The sequence below is a fragment of the Poecilia reticulata genome, linkage group LG4 (assembly GCF_000633615.1).
Source record: "Poecilia reticulata strain Guanapo linkage group LG4, Guppy_female_1.0+MT, whole genome shotgun sequence".
NCBI classification, from domain to species: Eukaryota; Metazoa; Chordata; class Actinopteri; order Cyprinodontiformes; family Poeciliidae; genus Poecilia; species Poecilia reticulata.
Genome location: NC_024334.1, coordinates 11,326,858 through 11,350,718, shown reverse-complemented (window position 1 = coordinate 11,350,718; position 23,861 = coordinate 11,326,858). Strand labels below are relative to the sequence as shown.

General features: G+C 39.1%; 2 protein-coding genes across 2 annotated transcripts; both read right to left on the bottom strand.

The window, feature by feature from the left end:
• Window positions 1-3,107: 3,107 nt before the first annotated feature.
• On the bottom strand, window positions 3,108-9,877 carry ndufs7 (NADH:ubiquinone oxidoreductase core subunit S7). The gene is made up of 8 exons (XM_008406643.2): window positions 9,816-9,877; window positions 8,380-8,416; window positions 7,928-8,002; window positions 7,727-7,847; window positions 7,242-7,421; window positions 5,560-5,606; window positions 4,581-4,669; window positions 3,108-3,530 (listed from the first exon to the last, which is right to left on the bottom strand). The coding sequence occupies exons 1-8, from the start codon at window positions 9,829-9,831 to the stop codon at window positions 3,433-3,435; spliced, it is 663 nt and encodes a 220-aa protein (XP_008404865.2). The 5' UTR covers window positions 9,832-9,877; the 3' UTR covers window positions 3,108-3,432.
• Window positions 9,878-11,453: 1,576 nt separating this feature from the next.
• Window positions 11,454-22,958, bottom strand: LOC103463350 (transmembrane protein 79-like). Its single transcript, XM_008406644.2, has 5 exons — window positions 22,063-22,958; window positions 16,986-17,322; window positions 15,556-16,116; window positions 13,278-13,491; window positions 11,454-12,130 (listed from the first exon to the last, which is right to left on the bottom strand). Exons 2-5 carry the CDS (start codon window positions 17,260-17,262, stop codon window positions 11,875-11,877), a joined length of 1,308 nt encoding a protein of 435 aa, XP_008404866.1. The 5' UTR covers window positions 17,263-17,322; window positions 22,063-22,958; the 3' UTR covers window positions 11,454-11,874.
• Between the last annotated feature and the right edge of the window lie 903 nt (window positions 22,959-23,861).

Here is a 23,861-nt window from a genome sequence, read left to right as displayed (position 1 = left end):
GTAGCAAAAGATGCATTTGAAAAACTACATCTAGCTCAGCCATTTCTATTTAATTTAATATCAATGCAGTGTAAGGCTGATCTGTTTTTTTTTTGAGTAAATGATTAACGATTAGGAAAGGTGCTTATTTTTTTAATGGAATTTGAACAAGGTGAAGTTATTTGTGTCACTTTAGGAGTTCTATATAGAAAATAGTACAAATAATTATTTTCTTAAATGCAAAATATATATTTTTGGTTTAATGATTCTACTTAATGATTAATCATTACTAAATTAGCTGACGTTCAATAGTCGATTAATCACGATTAATCATTTCAGTCCTATATTTATCGTAGCTGATATTAGATTTTCGTCCTGTCACGAAATTCTTGAACTGGTTTTAATTTCCCGTCTACTAGAAATACTTCCAACATCAAACTCACCTGTTTCCAGGTCTTACATCACCCAGCACGCCTCCTGTCATGGATGCACCCACTCCAAGTCTACGCTGTGAAATGATTACTGATGGAACGGGACAAAAACATGCTTTGTTGCAGTTATAGTGCAAGATGTTCCCCCGTCTGCAGTACTCGTGTTATTTATGTTGTGTTGTGTTTGTTATTTATAAACCCGAAAACAACAATGCTGGCTCAGTAAAAACCTTCCCAGGGTGGAGATTTCAAATGTGGTTTTAAAAAGAAAACAGAGTTTGAACGGGAAGTTTCTAAAATAAAAATCTTAAACACATAAATGAGGTTCTATCTATAAATCTGCACACCTATAACTGAATATTTCTGAAGATAAAAGCGAGATAGATTAGGAAATACGATGCATATATGTCTACGTAAATATGAGTGGTGATGTAAAGGGCTAAAATAAAAATAACTAAATGCCCATTAAGACTGCAGAAAATGTAGGTTTACAGTGAAGTGATTCTTCTGACCTCACAATGGCTCTTACCAACTTTAGCTGAAAACAATTGTTTTTAAATAGGTTTAGAGCTGCAGCTAAGGATTGTTTTAGTAGTCGATTATTCTGACGATTAATGGAGAAATGGGATTAAAAAAATGCTAGTCACCTGCCACGTAAAATCCTAACAAAACATTTAAGTTTGGCTGCAGCATGAAAAAGAAATGAAATGGACGTGTATGAATAGTCTTGTATTTAAATATAATCTCTTAAACTGTCTGTAACAGCTGAGTATAGGACGGATGTCTGGATTTATGGTTGGAGTAAGTGTAAGGTGAGATTAAAGAGTGAACACGTAGGAACAAGTAACCACCTGGCGCGGAGCCATTAATCATTAGACGGATGGATGATGTAACAACAGACTGCTCTCTGGTGGGAAACCACAGCTGCCGGCGGCTCACAGATCTGAATCAGGACTTCACCGACCAGCCCTACGTGTTCATTTACAGTGATATGTAACAGGGCAGGGGAGGGAACTGTAGAGAAAATGTCTGCGTTTGACCAGAGAGAACAAAAATTCCACATCTTATTTTTCTATTTTCACAGTAAAAATGAAGTATTATTGAAAGAGTACAGTGTTAGCCTGGTCATTAGCTTCCTGTTCACAGTTTGGGATTTCTCTCCTTCGCTTCGATTCCCTCCGGTAGATTTTTTTTTTGGATTGGGCCAATCAGCAAAGTTGTTAACGATGACGTAAATGTTCTGTGCTGTTCTAGAATTGTAGTCTACCCCTAGTTTTTAGTCAGAAGGTGAACGAAGCCGTTCAGTTCGAGTCCAAATGTTGAATCAACTTTAAGAGCCGCCTTATTCGGATCGGCAGTGGAGAAACGGTTGCTTACAGAGCAGGCAATTTCCGATAAGCTTCTTAGCGTCGAACTGACGCATTACATACGTCACGGGCAAACGTTAGCGATTGGGTAAAATTAAAAACTTAAGCGGAGTCCAAGCAATCTCTTCTCAACAGCCGAGAGTTTAGTGAGAAGCAAATGGCGTAGGAAGTGGAGCTGGTTTTTACCAGGTTTTATCAACCATGCTTTTTATCTAACATCAGGCAGATCATTTCAAAAATAAAGAAAATGTCTGCATATGAGCAACCTTGCCTGTTGGATATAACAAATGTTCGTCTGTTTGAAAGTGCTTCAATGTAAACTCGTGGCTGATTCAGTGATGATGCATTAAAACGGCATTGAGTAACCAAATGCGGTTTTGTTAAAACCATAAAGAGTACAATGTCTGATATGTTCGCAGCTAAAAAGAGCAGCCAGGAGCAATAACACAAAGTGAATACATGACTCATAAACTCTCCCAACAACAAATGTAAGTGAATATTTGTAGGTTCAAATGCGTGTTGCATAAATAAATCTTCTATCTTTACAATGATTAAGCATGCAGTGAAGCAGCTGTGGCCGAAGATTCTAGAAAATGATTTTCATCGTTAACTTTTCTTTTATGGAAGTTAAAAAGTGCAAGACTCTAAAAAAAATGATAATCAGGGTTTCTGCATGTTTTACAGATTCAAATCATGTAAGACTTTCTAAGAACTTTAACTGGGTAAATTTGCACCCATGATAGCTTCAGAAATACCAGCTAGCTAGCATGGTATATTAGCAGCAAGTCACAGAATACAATGAAGATGTCTGTGTGACTCAAACCTTTGCCTGACATAAAAGTCCCATGAGAGAAAAATACATTCAATATATTAGATTATAAACAGATCTACTAAGACCAAACTTAAGACATGTGATTAACATATTTAAGGCTAACTTACTTTTTTCTAATGAACATTTTAAGGCATTGAATGATGTGGACACAGAAAATTCAACAATTGTGTCAGTGATGAATTAAAACTAAGTTAAAACCAGATGAGTCAAAGTACAAAAATACATTTATTTTTCACTGACTTAAAATTCCTGTTTTAGGTCAGTTTTCTGTCAGGAGGCATGGGTCAAAATTCTAGCAAAAACCATCAAATTTATGCAGTTTAACACAACTTTGAATAATTTCCATATATATAACAATCTACTTATGTATTTAATTAATGTGTCAAGATATCTGCAAACAATTTATTTGTTTTTTATTACTTAATAAAACTAACAATTCTTCATTATTTTGTATCAACCAAAAATTAACAGTTGCAAAAATGACAAAAGCGACAATCCTTGATTTTTATGAACCAAAATTTATTGGAAATAACATTTATTATATTGTGGTGCATCACTTGTTTTGTTTACAGCCGTGTGTAGAGTCATAAATGCTGCTTAAACTGATTTGCCTTTAAACTGTGTTTTAAAACAGTAACACTGATTTAAAGACCCAGAAACCTAAACAGAGCAGAAGCTGGTGAGTCTCATGAAAAGCAGCTTTGCATAAATTACAATATTTCATTTACTGAAGTTTCTGCTGCTCTACGTGGAAGAGGAGCAATGCCCCAAATGAAACCAGAAATACAACATTTACACACAGATTTACAGATATACTACACGCTCACTTCCTGAACCAGATACTCATCTTCTTCTCTCGTTTGATTTTCTTTTGCAGCTGTAGACAGCCGTACAGGAGAGCTTCTGCTGTGGGAGGACAACCTGGGAACGAAAAGAAGCCACTGAAGGTGACCTAGTATGCTACCTAGAACAGGTTATGAGCGATACAAAACATATACTCGTTACATTTTTTGCACAAAATCATTCTTAAATAATGAGATTTTTGTCTGGTGGTCACACCTCCAACTCAACATTTACACTCACACATAAAAATGGCTGCAAATATATGGACTATTATACAACTGTACATCTTTGAAAAGCAGAAGTAGAGCCTCCTGCACAACCAAGAAGAATGCAGCTAGTAGTTTCTGGATGGGAAGTCAACAACAAAACACTTGTCTTTTCCAGCAGCCATTGTACAGCAAATACAGCGGTAAAACCAGCTGATCAAACAGATCTGGAGCTCAGCCTGAGTTGCTAGGTGACGGGTGGAGCTCTGATGGGGCTGCTAAGTAACGGCCTGGGTTTCGCTGGGTTTGGTAGGTCCATTCATAAGAAACGGCTCATTTTACAAACTCCAAAACACATGAAGTTATAACCAAAAATTGCTGGTTGGATTTTGAATAAGTATTTAGATACAGCTTTCTGAATATAAGTATTTATTTATTAAGTATTTGTTTTGCTGGAGATGCTAAAATTATCAAACGTACACTGAAGGAATGCTATAATATTGCATTTTAGGCAGTAAAATTTTTAGTTTCTTATTTTAATTTGTATTCTTAATACTATATAAAAAGGTTTAAGATGTTAAATGAAAAAAATTCATTTTGGGGGGGAAAGTTTGTTAATTTTTCCCCCAAATTGCTTGATTATTGATCAGAATAATCGACAGAATAATAGATTACTAAAATAACTGTTAGCTGCAGACGTAGTTAACGAGAAGATTGAAGAATTTAGCTTTTAAGAATTAAATTATGCATATCAATAAATTAGAATTTAAATAAAACTTTATTTCAGCTCAAAAAGCGAAACTCACTGCACATGCATGTTTTTTGTTTATTATGACTCACATAAATTCTGGTTTATGTAATTAGATTTAAACTATGCAAAAACCACTTTTTAAATGTCACTGGACATAAATTTCAAGCTTACCTGGAACATAAATGTCCACCGGTACGATCCGGTCACAGCCTCGGACCACAGCGTAGGAGTAGTGGTAGTAACCTCCTCCGTTAGCACAACTACAGGAACGAAATCAGAAAAACGTTAAACATTTTTAGTCTGTCTAGAGACAAAAGATATGCAAAACCCAAAGAGTGAATCAGACAGATGGGTTTGAAGTTTAACTTCAGCTTTAATCCTGATATGAAGACCAATACTGCCACCATGTGACAAATACTCGTAACTATAGTAACTATAATTCACATTTAGTTTGCAGACTGTATGCAGGTCTCTGAATGCTACATCTTTAATATTTTTTAAAGAAAACAATTTATTGCCTATTACTTTACTTTAATAGGTAATAAATTGAGCATTTTGGGTTCCAATAGCTTTTTAAGCTGTGATTTTTTTCATACTACTTTGAGCCATGTCATCCTGAAGTGAATAAATAAGATTTAAAAACAATTTACACAATCTGGGCCTAAATGCAATTCAGAGTTGTCAGTTAAAGTATGTAAAACCATATGAAATCTGTTTTATTTTTTTTATTTTTTTTTTTTTTACCAAATTCCACTTTAAAAATCTTTACATTCCAATTAATGATGTTGAAAACCAAAGCAAACTGACAGCATTATAGGGAATGTTATTTTTTTTTTACTATTTTCACCACTGTCAGTAAATTAAAAACTATGATTAAATGTAGTTACTGTGTGCAGGTTAGTGATATAAATCACACTTCTTTAAGTAAGAAGCGTCCTGAAGAAGAATGGTTTTCAAGAGAAGGATTTAGCAATACATCTACCTAAAAAAGAAGTAATAAATAAAATGTTTTAATCATAATTTTTGTCATTGTCACTATAGTACCACAAAACATTGTGATAAATGTCAAAGCCCACGTCGTCAACCCTTAGAGTGGATCAAAATATCTCGACTACGACTTCTGATTCAACAACGTGAAGGAATAACTCACCTTCCCATGGAAATGACGTATCGGGGCTCAGGCATCTGGTCGTACACCTGTTGGATGGAAGGAGTCTTTTAGCTGTAGTTACACAAGTCTGAGTCAGAACTAATCTGTATATTCAGCTGGAGTGATGCTCCATGCCAGGCTGCTCTTAATCCAGGCAGCTTTAACTCAGCTATACTGTTCCCATCGCTCTGATTCGGTCTGTCTGTGTTTACAGGCTGAAAACAAAACCACGCTTTTCTATTAGACCTCTAAAAGAAGAGGTTGCATAATCTCAGATGAGGATTATTATTGATCTGCATTTCATGCGTCAATCTGTCAATGTTTGGCCAATTCTTAAAATACTATTTAAAGGTGGCAAGTTCTGCTTCCTTGAGATATGTTTATAGGATAAACAAAACATGTTCATGACATTTTTCTGCACAAACTCATAATTAGATTTTAGTCTGGTCAGTATATTGAGCTCCTTTCAGAACGATCTGTTTTAGGGCCTCTTGTCACTTTAAATCCAATTAGCTGCTGGCCAAGCCCCTCAACTCAACGTTTACACTATTTTCATATATAAAATATGAAAATGGCTGCTAACAGATGCACAATTATGCAACTGTCCATCTTTCAGAAGCAGAACAACCAACAAGTTGGAAAGTCTAATTTTAGGCTGTTTTCACCCCTGATAGTCCAGGAGACGTTGTTCAGTTGGTGACCAAAATTGCAACATTTGTTTCATTTTCATTGGTGTGGTTTGCTTTCACACTGCAATGTGTCAAATGATCCAAACTCTTTGAAAAATCTGTCCCTGTCATTGCCTGTGGTAAGTCACAACTACAAAACATTCGTCTTTTCCAGCAGCCAACGGTAAAACCATATCACCAAAAGTGCAGGCCTCAGTTTGGGTTGCTAGGTAACAGGGCTGGCCTTAGCTGGGGTTGCTAGGTAACGGCGGAATGCTCGTCGAATGTGGTAAGTTTTTGAAACTGCTTGTTTTCAAGACACCAAAAAGCAATTTATTGCCAAAAACAGCAGGGTGTTTTCTTAAATGCTTCGCATTACTTTAGAAGCAGTTGAGAAACAAATGGAAGTAAAAAAGAAACATACAAAAAGTTAATTTTGCATAACAGGATTTATGATCAATTTAGTTTGAATAGAAAGTCTGCTTTGTTTGGGGACTAAAAATGTGAACTCTGGTCCGCCTAAAAATCTCTCCCCTCATTTCAGTTGAAGTGAAGTCTGGGTATATGAACACCAAGAGGACCAGAGTTTGCCCCAAAAGCAGGAAGTGGGCTATAATGTAGGGAATTCTGGGTAAATACAACAAAAACAAAGGCGAGAGTCTAACGCCAGGAGGAACGGCTCTTGGTCTTTTACCAAAGACAAAAGTGAAATCCTACAACTGCTAAAATCAACTCCATTTTTATTACATTTCGTAAAGAAGGAAGTTGCCCTCAGTGTCTTATTCAGAGGTTTTTGTTTTGTTTTTTTCAGTGGTTCTTGCTGCAGCGCCCAAACGGATGAGGAGGTTTTTCGAAGCATTTGGATCATTTGATACATTGCAGTGCGAAAACAAACTGCACCAGCTGAAAATGTAACAAATGTTGTAATTTTGGTCCTGAATTCAACCATGGACTATCAGGAGTGAAAACAACATAAAATTCAACATTTATTTATGAGACTTTCCATCCTCTCACCTTCCGCAGAGCTGGAGCCATCTTATTGGTCAGAGTTCCTGCAACAATCATGACATCAGCCTGTCGAGGACTCGCTCTGAACACGACTCCGAAGCGGTCCATGTCGTAACGAGGGGCCGCCATGTGCATCATCTCCACAGCGCAGCACGCCAAGCCAAAGGTCATGGGCCACAGAGAGCTCTGATGGGAGAACGAAACAGAGAATAAACCAATATTTATTTAATCAACACCTTGATAAAACAAAACTGAAAAAGAGAAGTGAGACCTCATTTTACAGCTTTATTTTTATTTTAAGAGTGTATTAAAGACAAATATATGCAAACATTTGCGCTGGAAACACAGCTACAGACTAAAAAATATATCATTTTGAGATGTAAATATAAACATGCAGTGTGTCTATGCATTTTGCCAATATAGTGGATGTCAGGAATGCAACAATCAACACTGTAAATCTAATCCAAACCAGCGTCTTCTCAGATACTGACTCTGCGGGCCCAGTTGACCAGATCATCGAGCTTCGCCACCACAAAGTCCGCCTTGCTGCTGGCCACTGCTGCTGGCTTGGCTGCAGCCACAGCTGTGCTTTTCTCTCTGACAGGCACAACACTGCAAACACAGAGGAGCCAGTTAACACATGCCTCATGGTGACCCGGTCTGTGTTACGTCAGTCTTCTGGTTAAACTCACCTGCTGCTGGTGGTATTATCACCTTTAGCGCTGCTGTGGAGACATTTCTGCTGAATAGCAAAAACTGAAATTGGCCTGATGGAAAAAGAGAAAGAAATTACTTGAGCATATAAATGAGAAATAGAAGGACACTTTCGCTATAAGGGAGTGTGTGAGAGGGACAGATGGAAGGACTTATTTCTTCTGAGTCTCTAAACTTCGTGATGCATTCGAGCTTAACTTGGCGATTCCTCTGGAAGGCAGACGAGCTGAACACTGCAGCTGTCAGCAGAAAACAGCAAATGTTTCTGTATTTGCTTTTCACCACGGATCATTTTCTATGACTGAAGACCATCTGACCCCACTCCCAAAAATACAATGTCGTTTCCTAAAACGAGCTCTTATGTTGCGAGGCACAAAACAGCAGGAGGCGCAGAGTCAGCCAACAGGTAACAAGATTAGAGGCTTTTTACCTGGTTGAAAACGAGCCAAACAGAGCCAGGCGAGGTGCTGCAAAATAAAGGCATTTTATAAACAAAAAGATAAATAAAAAACTCAACAAATTCACATCCAAGTGTTGTTATGCAATATAATATATAGTAAAATGTGTAATCTGGAGCTGACAACTGTAAACCAAGGTTGCTTGTGACACTTCTTACATTAATAAAATGTGAATATATTCTTAATGTCTCTTACATAATACTTTACCGTCAGTAAATTATGATAATTTACTTGATGTAATTCATAATAAAATATTCTCAAAATTGGTCACAAATGACCAATAAGTTTTACAGTGAGGTGAAATGAAAACTTAAATTGCTTTTTTTTTTGCACTATCCAAACGAGGCAGTTAAGTTGAGGTATTTCCTGGCATAATTAATTTAATTACTACATATCACAATGAATAAAGATTTTTATTCAGTTAGTTTATGTACGAGATGGAAAAATAAATAAAAATATAAACTTAATATTTAATTTTGTCTACTCCCTTTTGTCTGAGGAATTGATCAAATCTATACAGCTTATTCAAAGGTATTCAAAATTACAAATAAAACCAGACTATTTTTACAACTTATTGAACAACATCATCGATCATTCTTACTGGTCAGTAATGATGTGTTTCAATACTCAGGATAAGAAAATAATAATTGTAAGAAAGTAATAAATGCGTCCAAATTTCACAATAAATAGTTTTAGAATTACTTAACACATTAACATTTTGCTGTCTCATACCTTCATAAAGTAACACTATTCTGTTTAAACGTGAAAATGTAAAACTCTCATACTGCATTTCAGTATTAGCATATGACAGCCAATCACAGCTGATACTTTTGCATAAGCTAAAGATGCCAAACTATGTAACTGATTTATTTGAGGGTCTTATATGGATGCCGAAATGTTCACCATATCTGGCGGATTTTATCTAAGCTTTCAATTGCTATTATTTGCATTTTTTTAATTACAACTGCAGACGAAACATGTAAACTAGAAGCGTTTTCCCGATAAGTTTGGTTCCAATAATATAAGCAAAACGGGTGAAAAATCTTTATTTACGCCACATTTACACAAACCAGCTCTAAAGTTTTAAATTATTGCATCAAAAATCACGTTAGCTTATTTAAAACAGTAACATCGTGTAAAATTGTAGCTGTAATGTTGGGTTTTCGGCTGGGACTCATCACGTAACTGTCTGTCCCAGCTAACCTGTGTTAGCCGCTTGGCTAAAGCAGACGGAGCAAGGTCAGCGTACCACGTCTCTAAAAGTTACAAATACAACCTCCTGCATTGTCACAAACCCAGATATTGTCCATTTCTGAACTTAATTTTAAATATCAAAGACGACATCAATTCAGAGACGTCAATAATGTTAAAAATAAACGTGAAAGGGTTTAATCAAAACATTACCTACCAACCAGCGCCGCCATCTTTGATGGTCTGGTTACACCAACGGTCTCTTCCGGTGAATGTGCGACTCCAACCAGTGGATGGCGCTGCTGCCTCACAATACGTGAGTAATGATTCAGAAAAATACTTATAACAAAGCACCGCATCCAAAGGCACGATAAAAAAAAACCTCCAGTCAGCTTTTATTTAGTGAAAAAAATGGAGGCTGGGGTTTAGAGATTTGAGGATGTAGAAGTAGGATTTATGCAGGAATTAAATTAAAGTCAGTTCATTCTGGGGGAAATTAAAAATCTACGTTGTCAGATCACAAGGTAAACTTATACATGCATATTTCCTTCTAGAAACACTCTCCAGCTGATTGTGGGGGATCCTTAGTTCAAGGAATACGTTATATACATAATTTATAAAAAGCATTTAAGACAACATAGGTGTATATCAAAGAACTCCTTTAAATACACACAAAAATAAGAAATTATTAAGGCATGAAACAGTTATTAGAATAAGAATAACCTTCCAAATTTAAATTGAATGAAATGCCAAGAAATAAAGTAAACACTAATGGAGCACTAATGTGAATGTATTCAGTGTGCCAGGCCTGTCCGAAATCTTTCTATACAACGTTTTATACAATTTGTATAAAACTCAGCAGTGGAGTGTTATGTGTTTAACAGTATTTTACCCTGTGGCTAGGGCTTGGTTTTGAGTAACCCAGATATTTACAGGTGAGCTTCTGACTGGCTCTACTGGTTCGGCTGCTTTCAGGTGTTGTACAGAAATTCATCCTCACATTTACTAACCTTTCATTTGTGCTGTGTAAATCTTTGAAGTATTCATGGTGCCACTGTGAAAAGATTAAAACTTTTAGCTGAATTTAGTTTTTGTCCCATGTTTTCTGCAGATTGATCAGCAGAATGAAAGAGCAGCTTTGTGTGGAAGGAAGAGATAAATAGATTAATTTAGGTTCCAGGCCCAAATGTACAACATGATGGATGGATGGATGGATGGATGGATGGATGGATGGATGGATGGATGGATGGATGGATGGATGGATGGATGGATGGATGGATGGATGGATGGATNGATGGATGGATGGATGGATGGATGGATGGATGGATGGATGGATGGATGGATGGATGGATGGATGGATGGATGGATGGATGGATGGATGGATGGATTTTAGATTTAAAACATGAACTGTCTGTCAGATCTGATCCAGCTGAAGAAAGCAACATTCTTCTTTTGTCTTTTTACATCCTCAGATAATTTTAATCATAACTTTAAAACATTTAGGGTTAATTTCTCCAACCAGCCTGACTGCAAATAGATTTTATCATCTGATCTTGAAAAAACTCAAACAGTTTTTAACTTAACGAGCGTCTTCGGTGTCTGACCTCTAATTATTGCCCTCTGAAGAGCTCATTAATCTCCAGTTGACTGAGAAACCAAACTGACTGAATCTTATTCTCTTCTGGTTTCTGGTCTCATTTGGGAGCCACAAACCCAAGAAGTTCATCAGAAGAGAGGATGCCAGCAGGGTGGAGACACACGGAGAGCAACATGTTATCACATAATGACAGTCCCTGCACTTCACCAGGAATAACCGCTCAGTCCAAGGAAGAAAAGCACCAGAAAAAGACAGGTCTGTGGGGTTTTTTTCTTACAAATGGTTTTTATTCTGTCCTGTACAAACCCTCTGTAAAGTCAAAGTAGTAAAATCTGACAACTGCAGCTGCTTTGCGGTGAAACAAATCCAGCCGCGCACAGGGCAGAGCTTCTGCTTAAATATAGGCATTGGAACAGCTTAAAAAGACAAAAGTTTTACGTGTACAGCATTGTTCAAAGGCATCCTCGGCCACAGCCAGGCAGAGCGCTTGCATTTCAGATAATAAAGCACAAAACCACATGAAAAAGGGCTGCACACAGGAGGAGCAACAAGTAAAAGCCGTCACATAGTTGGAGGTTACAGCGGCGGCGGGTGTAGCTCTGCTGAGCAGCAGACCACAGGAATGGCCTATTTCTGGGAGGATGGCCTCCTCTCGGAGAAGAAAGCGCAGCTCTCCCTCTCACTGAGCGTCCAGGATGTCTGTGGGCAGGACGTCTGGTTTGCCGCTCGGGCTCTGTGATGTCTCCCCCGACCAGGAGGACGGGGTGACCTGATTATACAGGGCGTCCTGAGGGCCAAAAAGGGGCTGTTTGAGATTGAGATTGTACATGAGGAACAGATTGAGAGCGACCACGGCGAGGAGCGGGAAGGAGGTCAGACCAGAACCGAAGCCTCTCCAGGAGCCGCACGTGTTCAGGCTGAACCAGAAAACAAGCCTGAGAAGGACGAGAAAACAACCCCAAACAGGAAATCAGAGGACGTTCAGATATTTATGATAAACACTCAACGTCTCGCTCGTCAGCCACGCTTACAAGATGAAGTATTTCCAACAACAAACCTGCATTACTCACACATAAACATATCTGAGCTTTGACTTTTACTAGTAAGATATAAGCCGTGTTGCATTGATCAATATCATCTCACTTTGTCTGCAGCAGCTTTTCATCAGTGACTAAAATTTTAAGCTTGCCTAAAAGTAAGATGAAACATAAAAAATATTTGGTCCATGCTAGTAAACCATGCTAGGATCCATCAATGGATCAGGATCAGGATCACTTAACAAAATAAAACAATTAAAGAGAAGAATTCTGATTTCAATCTCAGAATTTCAACTTTCAACAGAGTTACGACTTTAAACTCTGAATTTTAATTCTGTGTCAGTCTAAGTCAAAATCCAAACAAATGACCAAACAGTCTTAGGTGTATGTCAGCTGTGTGGTTCGTATATGAAAATAGTCAAAAAACAGTTTCCTCCTCATTGTATATGGGCTTTTGAAAACCTGCATTATATCCACAGTCTCAGATTTGATAGGTTGATTTGAGTTTTAAATTAAAGTGAGAATTCTGTGAAAAAAGTCAAAACTTTGAGAAAACAGTCAAGATTCTGAGAAAAAAGTCAAAATTCTGTGAAAAAGTCAAAATTCTGTGGAAGTCAGAATTCTGAAATTAAAGTCAAAATTCTGAGAAAAACTTCAAAATACTGAGAAAAAAATCAAGTCTGAGAAAAAAAGTCAAAATTCTGAGAAAAAAGACAAAATTCTGAGAAAAAGTCAAAATTCTTAGAAAAAAGTCAGAATTCTGAAATTAAAGTCAAAATTCTGAAATTAAAGTCAGAATTCTGAAATTACAGTCAGAATTTTATTGTATTTTTTCGGTGGCCTTTGTTGTCTTCCTAAATGTTTAATGAACTTCTCTGGTTCTGCAGTGAATTTGGGTCAAACCTCCACTCAGAGTGCCAGAAGCTCATTGATGTGCAGCCGGGCTCTATGAACATATTTGAGCCTTTGAGTGTTTTTGTGTTTGGTGATGACTGCTTCAGGTCAAAGGTCACCATTAAATCCTTCGACCTGCTCTGACCCTCACCTGCCAATGATGAACATGACCACCAGAATGGGCACCAGCTTCAGCTGCTCCTGCGGCAGCAGGGCGGCCATCACCACCAGGTTGAGCACGTAGAGCAGCAGCTGCTCCAGGGACGATGAGACAAACAGCTGCTGCACAGCGTGTCTTCGATCAGTCGGATCTTGCAGATGCAGGGACCCGGAGCATAACTGGCACGCCGCACCAACCAACATGGCTGCAAGGCAGAGAGGAGCAATAAGTCAGAATCCATCTTGAATCTGGGCCATCTTTCCACAAGCAGCGCCAAAGTCACTGCAAACTGATCTGACAGCAACTTTGTGTTTTCACATTTTTCCCTCATTTGAATGCAGCTACTGCAGGCAGGAAGGCCAACATGCAAATACTCCCCACTCTGTCATCTGCTTGAAATCTGGGTCAGAGGTAACTCCTCTGGGATGGATTTGGTCGGGTTGGTTCAGCCACCTGCTCTCTCATTCTGAACCAGAGACCACTGAGACCATTAGACTTTTCACTTTTATCAAATCAGGTGTGCTGAGTTTTCTGGATTTGGTTGGAGTCAAAACAGCCTCCCAAAAATATTCAAGAATATTTAGTAGAAAAAGGAGGAGGACAAAATTTAAAATGTATCTAAATATATAAATATAATATATACTGCTACATGTATTTTGATATAGAAAAATAATGTAAAAGGGTTATAATTTTTAAAAAGTGTAAGTATGGGAGCTAAAATGACAAAGCATTGTTTTCTATATGTATATGTAGCCTTGTTTTGTTTTTTATTGATTTGTTTGAAATAAAAATAGCATAGATTGAACTTTTCCTCACTTAACAACCTTAGACTTGTGTTTTTCAGTGTGTTTTTCTTCATTAAACTTTAAGTCAGAGGCTTCTTCAGAGTCGCTGTAACACTGATTGCTGCAGGAGATCCTTCTGGCCAGCAACTCTGAGATAGAATGACATTTATTTTCCTTCTGGGATTAATAAAGTAATTTTGAACTGAACCGATTTTATTTAGGCTTTATGTGAAAAACTAACGTAAATATGTTTTAAATAGTAAAAATCTGAAAAGTGTGGCAGCACAAGTCTTTATATTCCTGAGTTAATACTTTAGAGAAGCACTTTTTGCTGCAGCTGTAAATATTTATTTGGGTATTTGGCATTAAGTTTAGAAGGAGAGAATTCCTAAAAACAGTTTCAATATTCATTTGGATCTTTGACTTGCATGATGCTGCCAGCGCCAGTTCAACTTTGGTCTGATTTGACTAGGACTGAAACAGTAAATAAGATTAGTTGTGATTATTCATCTAATTTAGTAATTGATTAATCATTAACTGGATAATACAGACTCAAAAAAATGTCATTTTGCTTAAATAACATATTCAGAGAAACATGTGAAAAAATAAAAATAAATTATATTTCAATTACATCTTACATCCCATTTGAGCCACTTTCCATGGCTCAAATGGAAAATGACTCCATTTGAACCATTTCCCTCTCTCTTTCCTCCACCACCTTTGTTTCTGTATCAACTGGCTCTGCGTTAGTATGAATAGCAGTGCCCTCTTCTGGATGGTGGGCAAACTGCAACACTAAAAGAAGGTCTAACCAGTGGAACTAAATTTCATCTAATAATTGTAAGTCAATAAATTTTTGCACCCCTATTGTGTGCTTATGTTTTCTTACAAACCTCTGAGGTTTTATAATGTCTAAAAAATAAACTTAATGGACGTTTTGGTGGCAATATTGCAAAAAGTGAAACTGAACATATTTGCTTAAAGACCTGAGGAGATGTCTGGGTTACAAGTAGGGGCGCACCAATTTATTGGCCAGTTGATTTCCTTCATTTTGGGAGATCAGTGATCGGCCGATTCTGACACGTGAAGCCGACCTTATCCACCGATCTTATCATCCTCAGCAAAGGTCTAAAAATCAGTCACTCTCCTCTTTTGCTCTCTCGTGAGAACATTTGTAGTTAACAGTAGTCACCCCAGTGCTGCCAAGTCAGTGACTTTCTTGCTATATTTAGTAACATTTCAGACAAAAAAATTGGCATCGGCCAAAGTCGGAATTGGCAGGTCAGGCTTTTTAAAGATCAGTAATTGGCCATAAAACTGCAATTGGTGCACCTCAAGTTAAAAGGTCATTAAATTACATAGAAAAACTAAAACATTCCCAGACGAGGCAGCCAGATGAACCCCATCCTGTTCGTCTGGCTGCCTTTACGTCTAATCTTTACGTTTAATTTGTGTTTGTGATCGTGCAGGTGTCTGAGTCGTACCGAGCACCATGGGGAGCGCTGCCACCGCGCAGCAGCAGAAGGTGAAAATGATGCGGCAGCTTACGTCCGGGCAGTCTGGGGGTCTGATAGGGACATAGAAATAGAGTGCATAGAGCATCCCGGCTGCACACAGAAGCGAGGCCAGGACGGAAAGGATGGCGGGGAGACGGCCGCTCTGGCTGCATTTACACCGGCAGCAGCACCTCCCCTGATCCGACGCCTCCCCTCCGTCCCCGTCAGTCTCTCCGAGCCCCTCTGCGCTCCACAGGGCCAACTCCACGCTCTCCCGTGGCGGCCCTATCAGGGGTCGGCCCTCGTCCGCCGGGCTCTCCACAGTGGTGGATTCTGGGCTCCATCTTGGCGTGTTTGTGCCGTTGGGAATGTCGCCCTGAGAGGCCGGCGGAGGGGGGCTCATGCAGTTTTCCGTGGCTGTGTCCAAACTGTGCGAAGTGATGATGGGACTGGAAAGAGTTTGATCCGGCTCCTCCTGCTGCTCTGTCTGATTTGCTCCACTGTGTGGTGTGGGGGTGGCGGTGGGCTGCTGGTGGCACCGAGCAGAGCCTGTCAGGATCAAAACACAGTTTAGTACGCAATCCAAATCTGAAAGGAGACAATCGGAGGCATTGGAGCATCTAGTCTGACCTGAAAGACCTGCTGTTAAATCGGACATAAACTTTAGGTTTCTGACAATAATAATTTGAGAGAAATTGTTGGATAGCCTTTAAATTGTATTGTGAAATTTTTAATCAGATTAATCGTGATAAATCAATCAACTAATCAAAATGGTTCAGTGTCACAGAAATTTAAAAAGATTTTATATAGAGCTCTGGAAAAAATTAAGAGACAACTTAAAATGATAATTTTCTCTGATTTTACTTTGACTAGGTATATGTTTGAGTAAAATAAACGTTCTCTTTTTCTATGAACTACTGACAGCATGTCTGAAACTCCAAGCAAAAATTTAGTATTTATTGAATTTATTGTATTTATTATCATTATTTTTCTTCTTTTGGGTGGATTGCCAATCATTTGGTGGGGCACGTAGGTGGGCCAGTGCCTCCCTCGACCCTCACTTTAGCTCCGCCCCTGTAAATATTACATAAACATTCACCAAAAACAACCAAAGGAATGTACTTATTTAGCTAAAAGTTAAAACATGTTGCTAGATTCAGCTCCACCTGCAATATCTAAAATGAAGCAAAGAATAGATTCTGTAATCCTGTTGTTTCGTTACCAAAGGATGGCAAAAATTTGATCAAAACCTCAGGAAACAGTGTTAACTTCCAAGCAGAATAATGATGTAACCCCAAAGAGTGTGTTGTTTATATGCTGTTGCTTAGCCTCAAATCTATTTTAACTCCATTTGGTTCCAGCTTGGCTTTGACTTTTTCTCCATTTGTTCCAAACTAAAGGCAGAGTCAGTGACTCACTCCTCGACTGCGCCATTGCTGCTGGCGGCGGCTCCAGGGAGCGCTGGGAGCCGGAGGCCGAATGGGAGGCCGAGCGGAGCTCCTCCACAGACGACTCCGGGCTGTCCGACACCGGCGCCAGGGAGATCTGGGTGTCCAGGTCCAGGAAGGGCGAGAAGGAGAGCCGGGCGGGGTCGATGTCCTGCAGCTGGTTGATGATGTCACTGATGGACTCCTTCACGGTGTCGAGCTCCTTCACGTTCTGCCTGTCAGTGGCCTGAAGCCCCGAGGTGCTCATAGTCACGCAGGCTGAGAGGAGCGAGCTGAGGTCCAGACGAAAACCAGGAAAGCGTCCAACCTGGAACAGGGAGGACAGACATTAAAGTCGTCTGTCGTTTGAAGGTCACCTATTATGCTTTTTTGAACAGGTTAGGATATCTATGGGCTATACCGTACTCGTTCATTATTTTTTTCAATTTTGAACAATATTATTCTTAGGCTGCGTTCACACTGCAGCCTGACGTGACCCAATTCCGATGTTTTGTCAAATTGGATTTTTTTTTTATTTATTTTTTTTTTTTGCGTTCCAAATATATGCGACCGCTACGCAGTGGCGCAAAAAGTGGGTCTGCAGGGTATGCAACGCATAGGTGCGCCAAAACCCCGTCTGCAGGGGGCGGCGCGCCGATTATGTTTTCCCATACACTTCAGGCGCCTTACGCTCCTTCACCTCGCGCACATAACGAGGTAAATGTAGCGAGTTTTACCCTTCACGTATCGTCGCTTCGGGGGGGGGCAATCTATGTTTTCGCATCAACCTGAATAATGTGTAGTTGCGCCACTGCCTCTACGTGTTCTCCAATGCTAACTGCAAACTGTAGACATGAATACGTGTCCCGCATGCGCAGTAGAGGGCGCAATAACGTCACACACAGAGCGCGTGCTCAGTGTTTTGCCAAACTTCATAAAAAAGAAGATGGATGGTAACGGCGGAGAATGGCTTGCGATTTAAAGTTGTTGTCCTACCGGAGCCAGCTCAGTAACAACCTAATCCTCATTATAGCGGACTATAATGATTGTTATGTTTCTTTCCACTTGCGCGTATGAGGGCGCAGAATAGTGACGAATGTATCTGAATGTATCTGAACGCGACCTGACCGTTCGGATTCAGGTCACATTTGAATCGGATACGTGTCGGACATCCAAGTGGACGACGCGCATTAGTGGGCGACCCTTATTTTCTGAAAGCTCTGAAAGCCCGAATAGGGCTGTAGTGTGAACGTAGCCTTAAACAATGAGATTTTAATGATAAAGTATTAAGGTCATACAAAAGACAATTAAGTTCAGTAAGTCATAAAATTTCAACAATAAAGTCGAAATAATAGGAGAATAAAGTTGCAGCATTTGCTTGGGTTGGTAACGCGCAGTGCCTGTTGAAAGTGACTTAACAATTGAGAGGATTTTTGAAACGATTTGTTTTTCCAGACACCATTAAGCATTAACCTATTACAGATGGATGTGTTTCAGAAGCATCCATCCATTTTCCTGCACCCTTGTCCCTTAGTGAGGTCGGGAGGGTTGCTGGTGCCCATCTCCAGCTAGCGTTCCGGGCGAGAGGCGGGGTCACCCTGGACAGGTCGCCAGTCTGTCGCAGGGCAACACAGAGACACACAGGACAAACAACCATGCACACACACACTCACACCTAGGGGCAAGTTGGAGAGGCCAATTAACCTGACAGTCATGTTTTTGGACTGTGGGAGGAAGCCGGAGTACCCGGAGAAAACCCACGCATGCACAGGGAGAACATGCAAAACATGCAGAAAGACCGGGGCCGGGAATCGAACCCAGAACCTTCTTGCTGCAAGGCAACAGCTCTACCAACTGCGCCACTGTGCAGCCTGTTTCAGAAGCAGTTGAGGCAAAATATGAATTTAGCTTTACTAATTGTTAGCTTTCTACCGTTTCTTCAGGCAAGTGACTGTGATGGAAAGCTGCCACGAAACAGAAACTCTTTCAGGAACAGAGTCCTTAGATCCAGGGCAAAACAACATCTCTCCAGTTTTTGTATTAATTTGGGGTTTTTGTCTGGATTTTGTTCATTTTAATTCATTAGGAAAATAATTTTATTTGATACACCAATATTAAATTGGTTTTTTTTGTGAAAGTATTTCATTTTTTTTCATTTGAAAACAGCTGGATTGTAACACTTTCATCGCCTCTTCTGTGTGCTTTTCCACTGTTTGCATCTCTGTTCTCTGTTATTATTGAGTGGCACCAACTGTTTATTTTGAAGAGCATTCGCTGGCAGTAAGGCATGCACTCAGATATGACTAAAGATCTTAAAATGAATGTAATCCCTCATATTTTCAGTATGTTATCTGTAGCCTAGAAGGATAAAAATTGTTTATTTTTGGATAAAGTGTTTCATTTGGTTCTGTAGGAGATTTTTTTTGGACTTCTGTATCTATAGGGCATTGATGGATATAGGACTGAATCAGATTAAACTTTAGTCTGTAAATCTGTTCTACACAGAAATCCTCTAGTGGAGAAGTTTTAGCTTCACCTGCCTCAAATTTATATAAAAGAAATCTTGTTCAGCACAGTTTTCTGTCCAGTTATTAATCGATTAGCCCAAAAAACAGATCATGTCTACACTATGATGTTAAATCAGACAGAAGCTTTTCACATGTTGAAGCTTTCAGGATTTTTTAGCCGCAGATCCATCTTTTGCCACAAATAATCAAATGTTTACTAAAGTAATGCTATGTTGTTGCATTTTAGGCAATAAAATGCTTGTTTTCACATTTTAAAAAAGGAACTATTTGCATCTTAAATGTATTCCTAATATTGCCTGAAAAGACTTCAGTGGTTAAATGAAAAATAGGCAAAATGTGGGGGGAAAAAACTCAATCGATTAATCATCTGTATAAATTACTGAAATAATTATTAGTTGCAGGCATAGATAGATTGATGAAATGTCTAACGCTGTGAGGCAGGAATCAGAGAAGTACGATAAATAACTAACTAACTTTTACGCTGTCAGTTTGATTTACCGACAGAAGGAGTCACTGATCTGAAACAGAATCATGTCACATTGAACCAGGACGATAATTAAAGCAGACTCATTTTCCTGGAGTCCTAATTAAATGTCTTGGGGATGAACTGGGTTTGGATCCCGGTACCGAAGCGCTGCTACTCGCCCACTGATTGCAGCCTGTTTGTCTGCAGCTAATTTCAGGGCTTGCACAGCAACGCCGCTCCTTCCCTCTCTTTTGCAAATTGCGTGTTTTACTGAAAACAAATTTGACTGAGAACCAGTCCGTTCGTCTGCGCCCACAACAAACAGAGCTGAGATCAGTTCGGACCTGGAGCCAGTTCATACGGGTCAAGCTGTCCAAATCAGAACCAAAATGAAGGGGAATGGATCATAAAAGTACATTTTCAGATAACTCTGTACAATTCAAGTCTTATCTAAATGTTTCAGATCATCAAGCACATTTTAAGCTTTTAATTTTAAGATTTAAATCTGTGCTTTGATTAGGCCGCTCCTAAACTTTTATTTTATGTTTTTAAAGTCATTCAGAGTCACAAACTGATGGCTGGATGTTAATCTACAAGATTTTTTTCTTGCAGGGCAGAATTAATAAATCATGATGCAGCAAAGCAACCCCAGAGCATCACACTGCCACTACCATGTCTTACTGCTGGTATAAAACACTTTTTAATAATATTCTGTGTTAATTTTGCCCAGATGCAATGGAACAAATGTAATTCTGATTGATTTGTGGATTTTTCCACATCTGTTCTGTAATTTCCTTACTGTTGTTTTGAGGTTTTTGCAGCCAACTTCATGTCGTCACAGTGGGGGAAAAAAAAAATAAAAAAATGGAGCTCCAACTCAAAGACAAAAATAACTGAAATTGAATCAAGTTTGTCAAACTTACTTTATTTACATTTGTTTAACATGTCAACTTAAACTTAATCTCATTACTTTTCTTTTTTTTTACATTAAATCACCTGTTTTCTTTTTTAGTGCAGACAAGTTCTAACTGATTTGGATGTGTGTGTTTTTTTGTTCTGTTAGTAAATCAGATCATTTGAAAACCACTTTTTATTTACTTTTGACGTTAATATTTGTTGGTTGATGCTCAAACTTTTAAATGTGAGAAAATAAGAAACAGAGGGAAAAAAAACATTTTAAATGAACTTATACCACATTAAATATGAGCAAAACAATGACAAAAAGGAAATGGATACACATTGGTGAAGAAATATTGAACAGCATAAAAAAAACATTTGTAACCAAGTTATTTCAACAGTAAAATGCACAATGTACAAATTAAAAAAAAAGGGTGGTGCTGTGGTGGCTGGTGTGCTAAAACACCAAATTTATCCTCGGGCCAACTTAGGTTAATGTAAGTAAAATAAAATAAAATCTGTTAATTTTTTCTTTTTAGTCCACTTTTTTTTTAAATCCAAAGAATAGTCCAAGTTTATGATGGATTCAGCTGAAAGCACAATAGCTCCAATAAGGCGCCTTTTGTGGGTCTGGCACCGCTTGAGCCATTTCAATCACATCTGCAGATTGCGTTTAGAGCTTTTTTCTCCTGCACTTTTTTTTTTTTTTTTTGGCGCACATCCAACTGCGGCGGTGATGGAGTCAGCACGCAAACCTCTCTGTGAACGACCATTTTCTAAACAAAAGAGTACCTTAGCATGTATATAGATCACAATTAGGAGGCCTGCAGGTCGGAGGGGAGCAAATCAGCGCGATTTGTTGGAGATGGCGCATGAGGGGGGTAAAAAGAAAAAAACCACTTTGTCCCTTACCGCTGAGCTGAGCAACTCTCAAGTAGTTTCTGATTTTTTTTTTTTTTAATGGCTCAATCGTTCCGCAAACTGCAGGTATGCAGGGATTTTCACATTTATTATTAAATACATCAAATAAAGCGCACGAAGTGGTGCGTAAAATGCAAAGTCATTCACAAATCCGTCACATACAGGAGCTGATTGTTTACATTGTAAACGCAAGCCTCAGTTTAAGCTCCAAATGAACGAGTTCCTCTGAACAGAAAAGGTTTTAAAACGAACTTACTTGAGTCAGAGATCGTAGAGTGTGGATTTACTCCTCCGTCCTTCCCTCCCCCTCGGTTTGCTTTTTGTCTTCCAGGATCCTGAACTTCTGAATCAAATTTCAGGACGGACAAAATACTAGGCTTTTCCTCCGCCCACACGCGGTTTTTCCTTTTTTTTTTTCCTCCCTTCTTCCCGGGTACCATGTCAAAGACCATATGGAGCAAATAAAGCCGGAGAGGATCCACAGGAGGAGGAGGAGGAGGAGGAGGAGGAGGAGGCACTTACTCTCAGTTTACCTTCAAATTCAACATTAGCAATCCCAGCCATCACACAAACAAGTTTGTCCAAACAGGACGGTAAACATTTACTCTCAAACTAAACTCCCGCTTCCATCTAATATTCATACTCGGGATGAGTGTTTGTCCCGCGGAGGAACTTGATTAACGCAAACATCTCAGCTTCCCTGCGCGCTTTTCAGACCTTTTAAAGATGCAATTCAGGGAGGATTTCAGTAATCCCTAATAAATTCACACAAAGTGAAAACACAGCTGCGTAGCGCAGCTTTGGATTTCAACTTCACGATTTCTGGAAATGTGAGGTTCTAAAAAACCCACAGGAGGGAAACCCTCCCCTTCCCCCTCCCCCCAAAAAACAGGATTCTCCTTTGTGTCGATGACATCACAAGAGGCAAAAGAGTTAAGCACATCAGTAAAAATGGCAGAAAAGTTAGTTTATACAGATTTCATCATAAATTTTAAATAATTAAGTTGCAAGGCGTGATGTTTGAGGCTTAGAGCTCGACTCTGACGCCATGATGGATGCTGCTGAGGATGATGAAGCTGGAGGAAACAGCAATGAAAGATCCAGGAAGTATGGTCAAATTGCTTTAAAAAAATCATTTAAAAACTACTTTTCTAACAAGAGGGCTGCACAGTGGTGCAGTTGGTAGAGCTGTTGCCTTGCAGCAAGAAGGTTCTGGGCTCGATTCCCGGCCCCAGTCTTGCAGCATGGAGTTTTTGCATGTTCTCCCTGTGCATGTGTGGATTTTCTCTGGGTACTCCAGTTTCCTCCCACAGTCCAAAAACATGACTGTCTCCGTTTGGCCTCTCCAAATTGCCCCTAGGAGTGAGTGTGTGTGTGCATGGTTGTTTGTCCTGTGTGTCTTTGTGTTGCCTGGCGACCTGTCCAGGGTGACCCCGCCTCTCGCCTGGAACGTTATAGCTGGAGATGGGCACCAGCAGCCCTCCCGACCCCACTAAGGGGACAAGGGTGTAAAGAAGATGGATGGATTTTCTAAAACAAAAAGAGAACTCTGCCACATCCATTAAAACCAGAACAAGACACCCATATCTGGTCGAGCAACGTCTAAAAGTCCCTTGTTGCTGAAGACTGGATTTTAAAACACTAAAAATGAAGGAATGTTGAAGAGAACCGGAGCAGAAATGACAACTTGGCAAGTTTTTTGCTACAATTTACCACCATGGTTAAAACAAATTAATTCAGCTCTTTTAAGTCCCTGGGTAAGGTGCCGGTTTGCCATGTCATCAAGCTGCCACTCAGACATTTACCTGAGAAAGATAGTGGAGTATAAGACAGACCAGTGGAAAACAGGATTAGCATGTTGTTCATGGCAAATTCAAAGGCAAAAATTGCATTTAGGGTTTTTTTTTCCACGTTTAAATCAAAATACACCAAAAAACATTTTATTCCCCGTTTGCCTGAAAACAGATGTACGATCAATTTCTACTGAAAACAAGATAGAAAATAAAAATCTGAATTTCTAATAAAAGGAAACCAGTTAAGGATAAAAGTACCCAA

Coding starts and splice junctions, on each gene's coding strand:
- ndufs7 (XM_008406643.2), bottom strand. Junction 7,848..7,927: donor GATAATACCACCAGCAGCAG/GTGAGTTTAACC, acceptor CTGTGTTTGCAG/TGTTGTGCCTGTCAGAGAGA. Junction 5,607..7,241: donor TGGCTCCAGCTCTGCGGAAG/GTGAGAGGATGG, acceptor TCCATCCAACAG/GTGTACGACCAGATGCCTGA.
- LOC103463350 (XM_008406644.2), bottom strand. CDS start 17,262: ATGAGCACCTCGGGGCTTCAGGCCACTGACAGGCAGAACGTGAAGGAG. Junction 16,117..16,985: donor AGCAATGGCGCAGTCGAGGA/GTGAGTCACTGA, acceptor TGATCCTGACAG/GCTCTGCTCGGTGCCACCAG. Junction 13,492..15,555: donor AGCGCTCCCCATGGTGCTCG/GTACGACTCAGA, acceptor TCTGCCTTGCAG/CCATGTTGGTTGGTGCGGCG.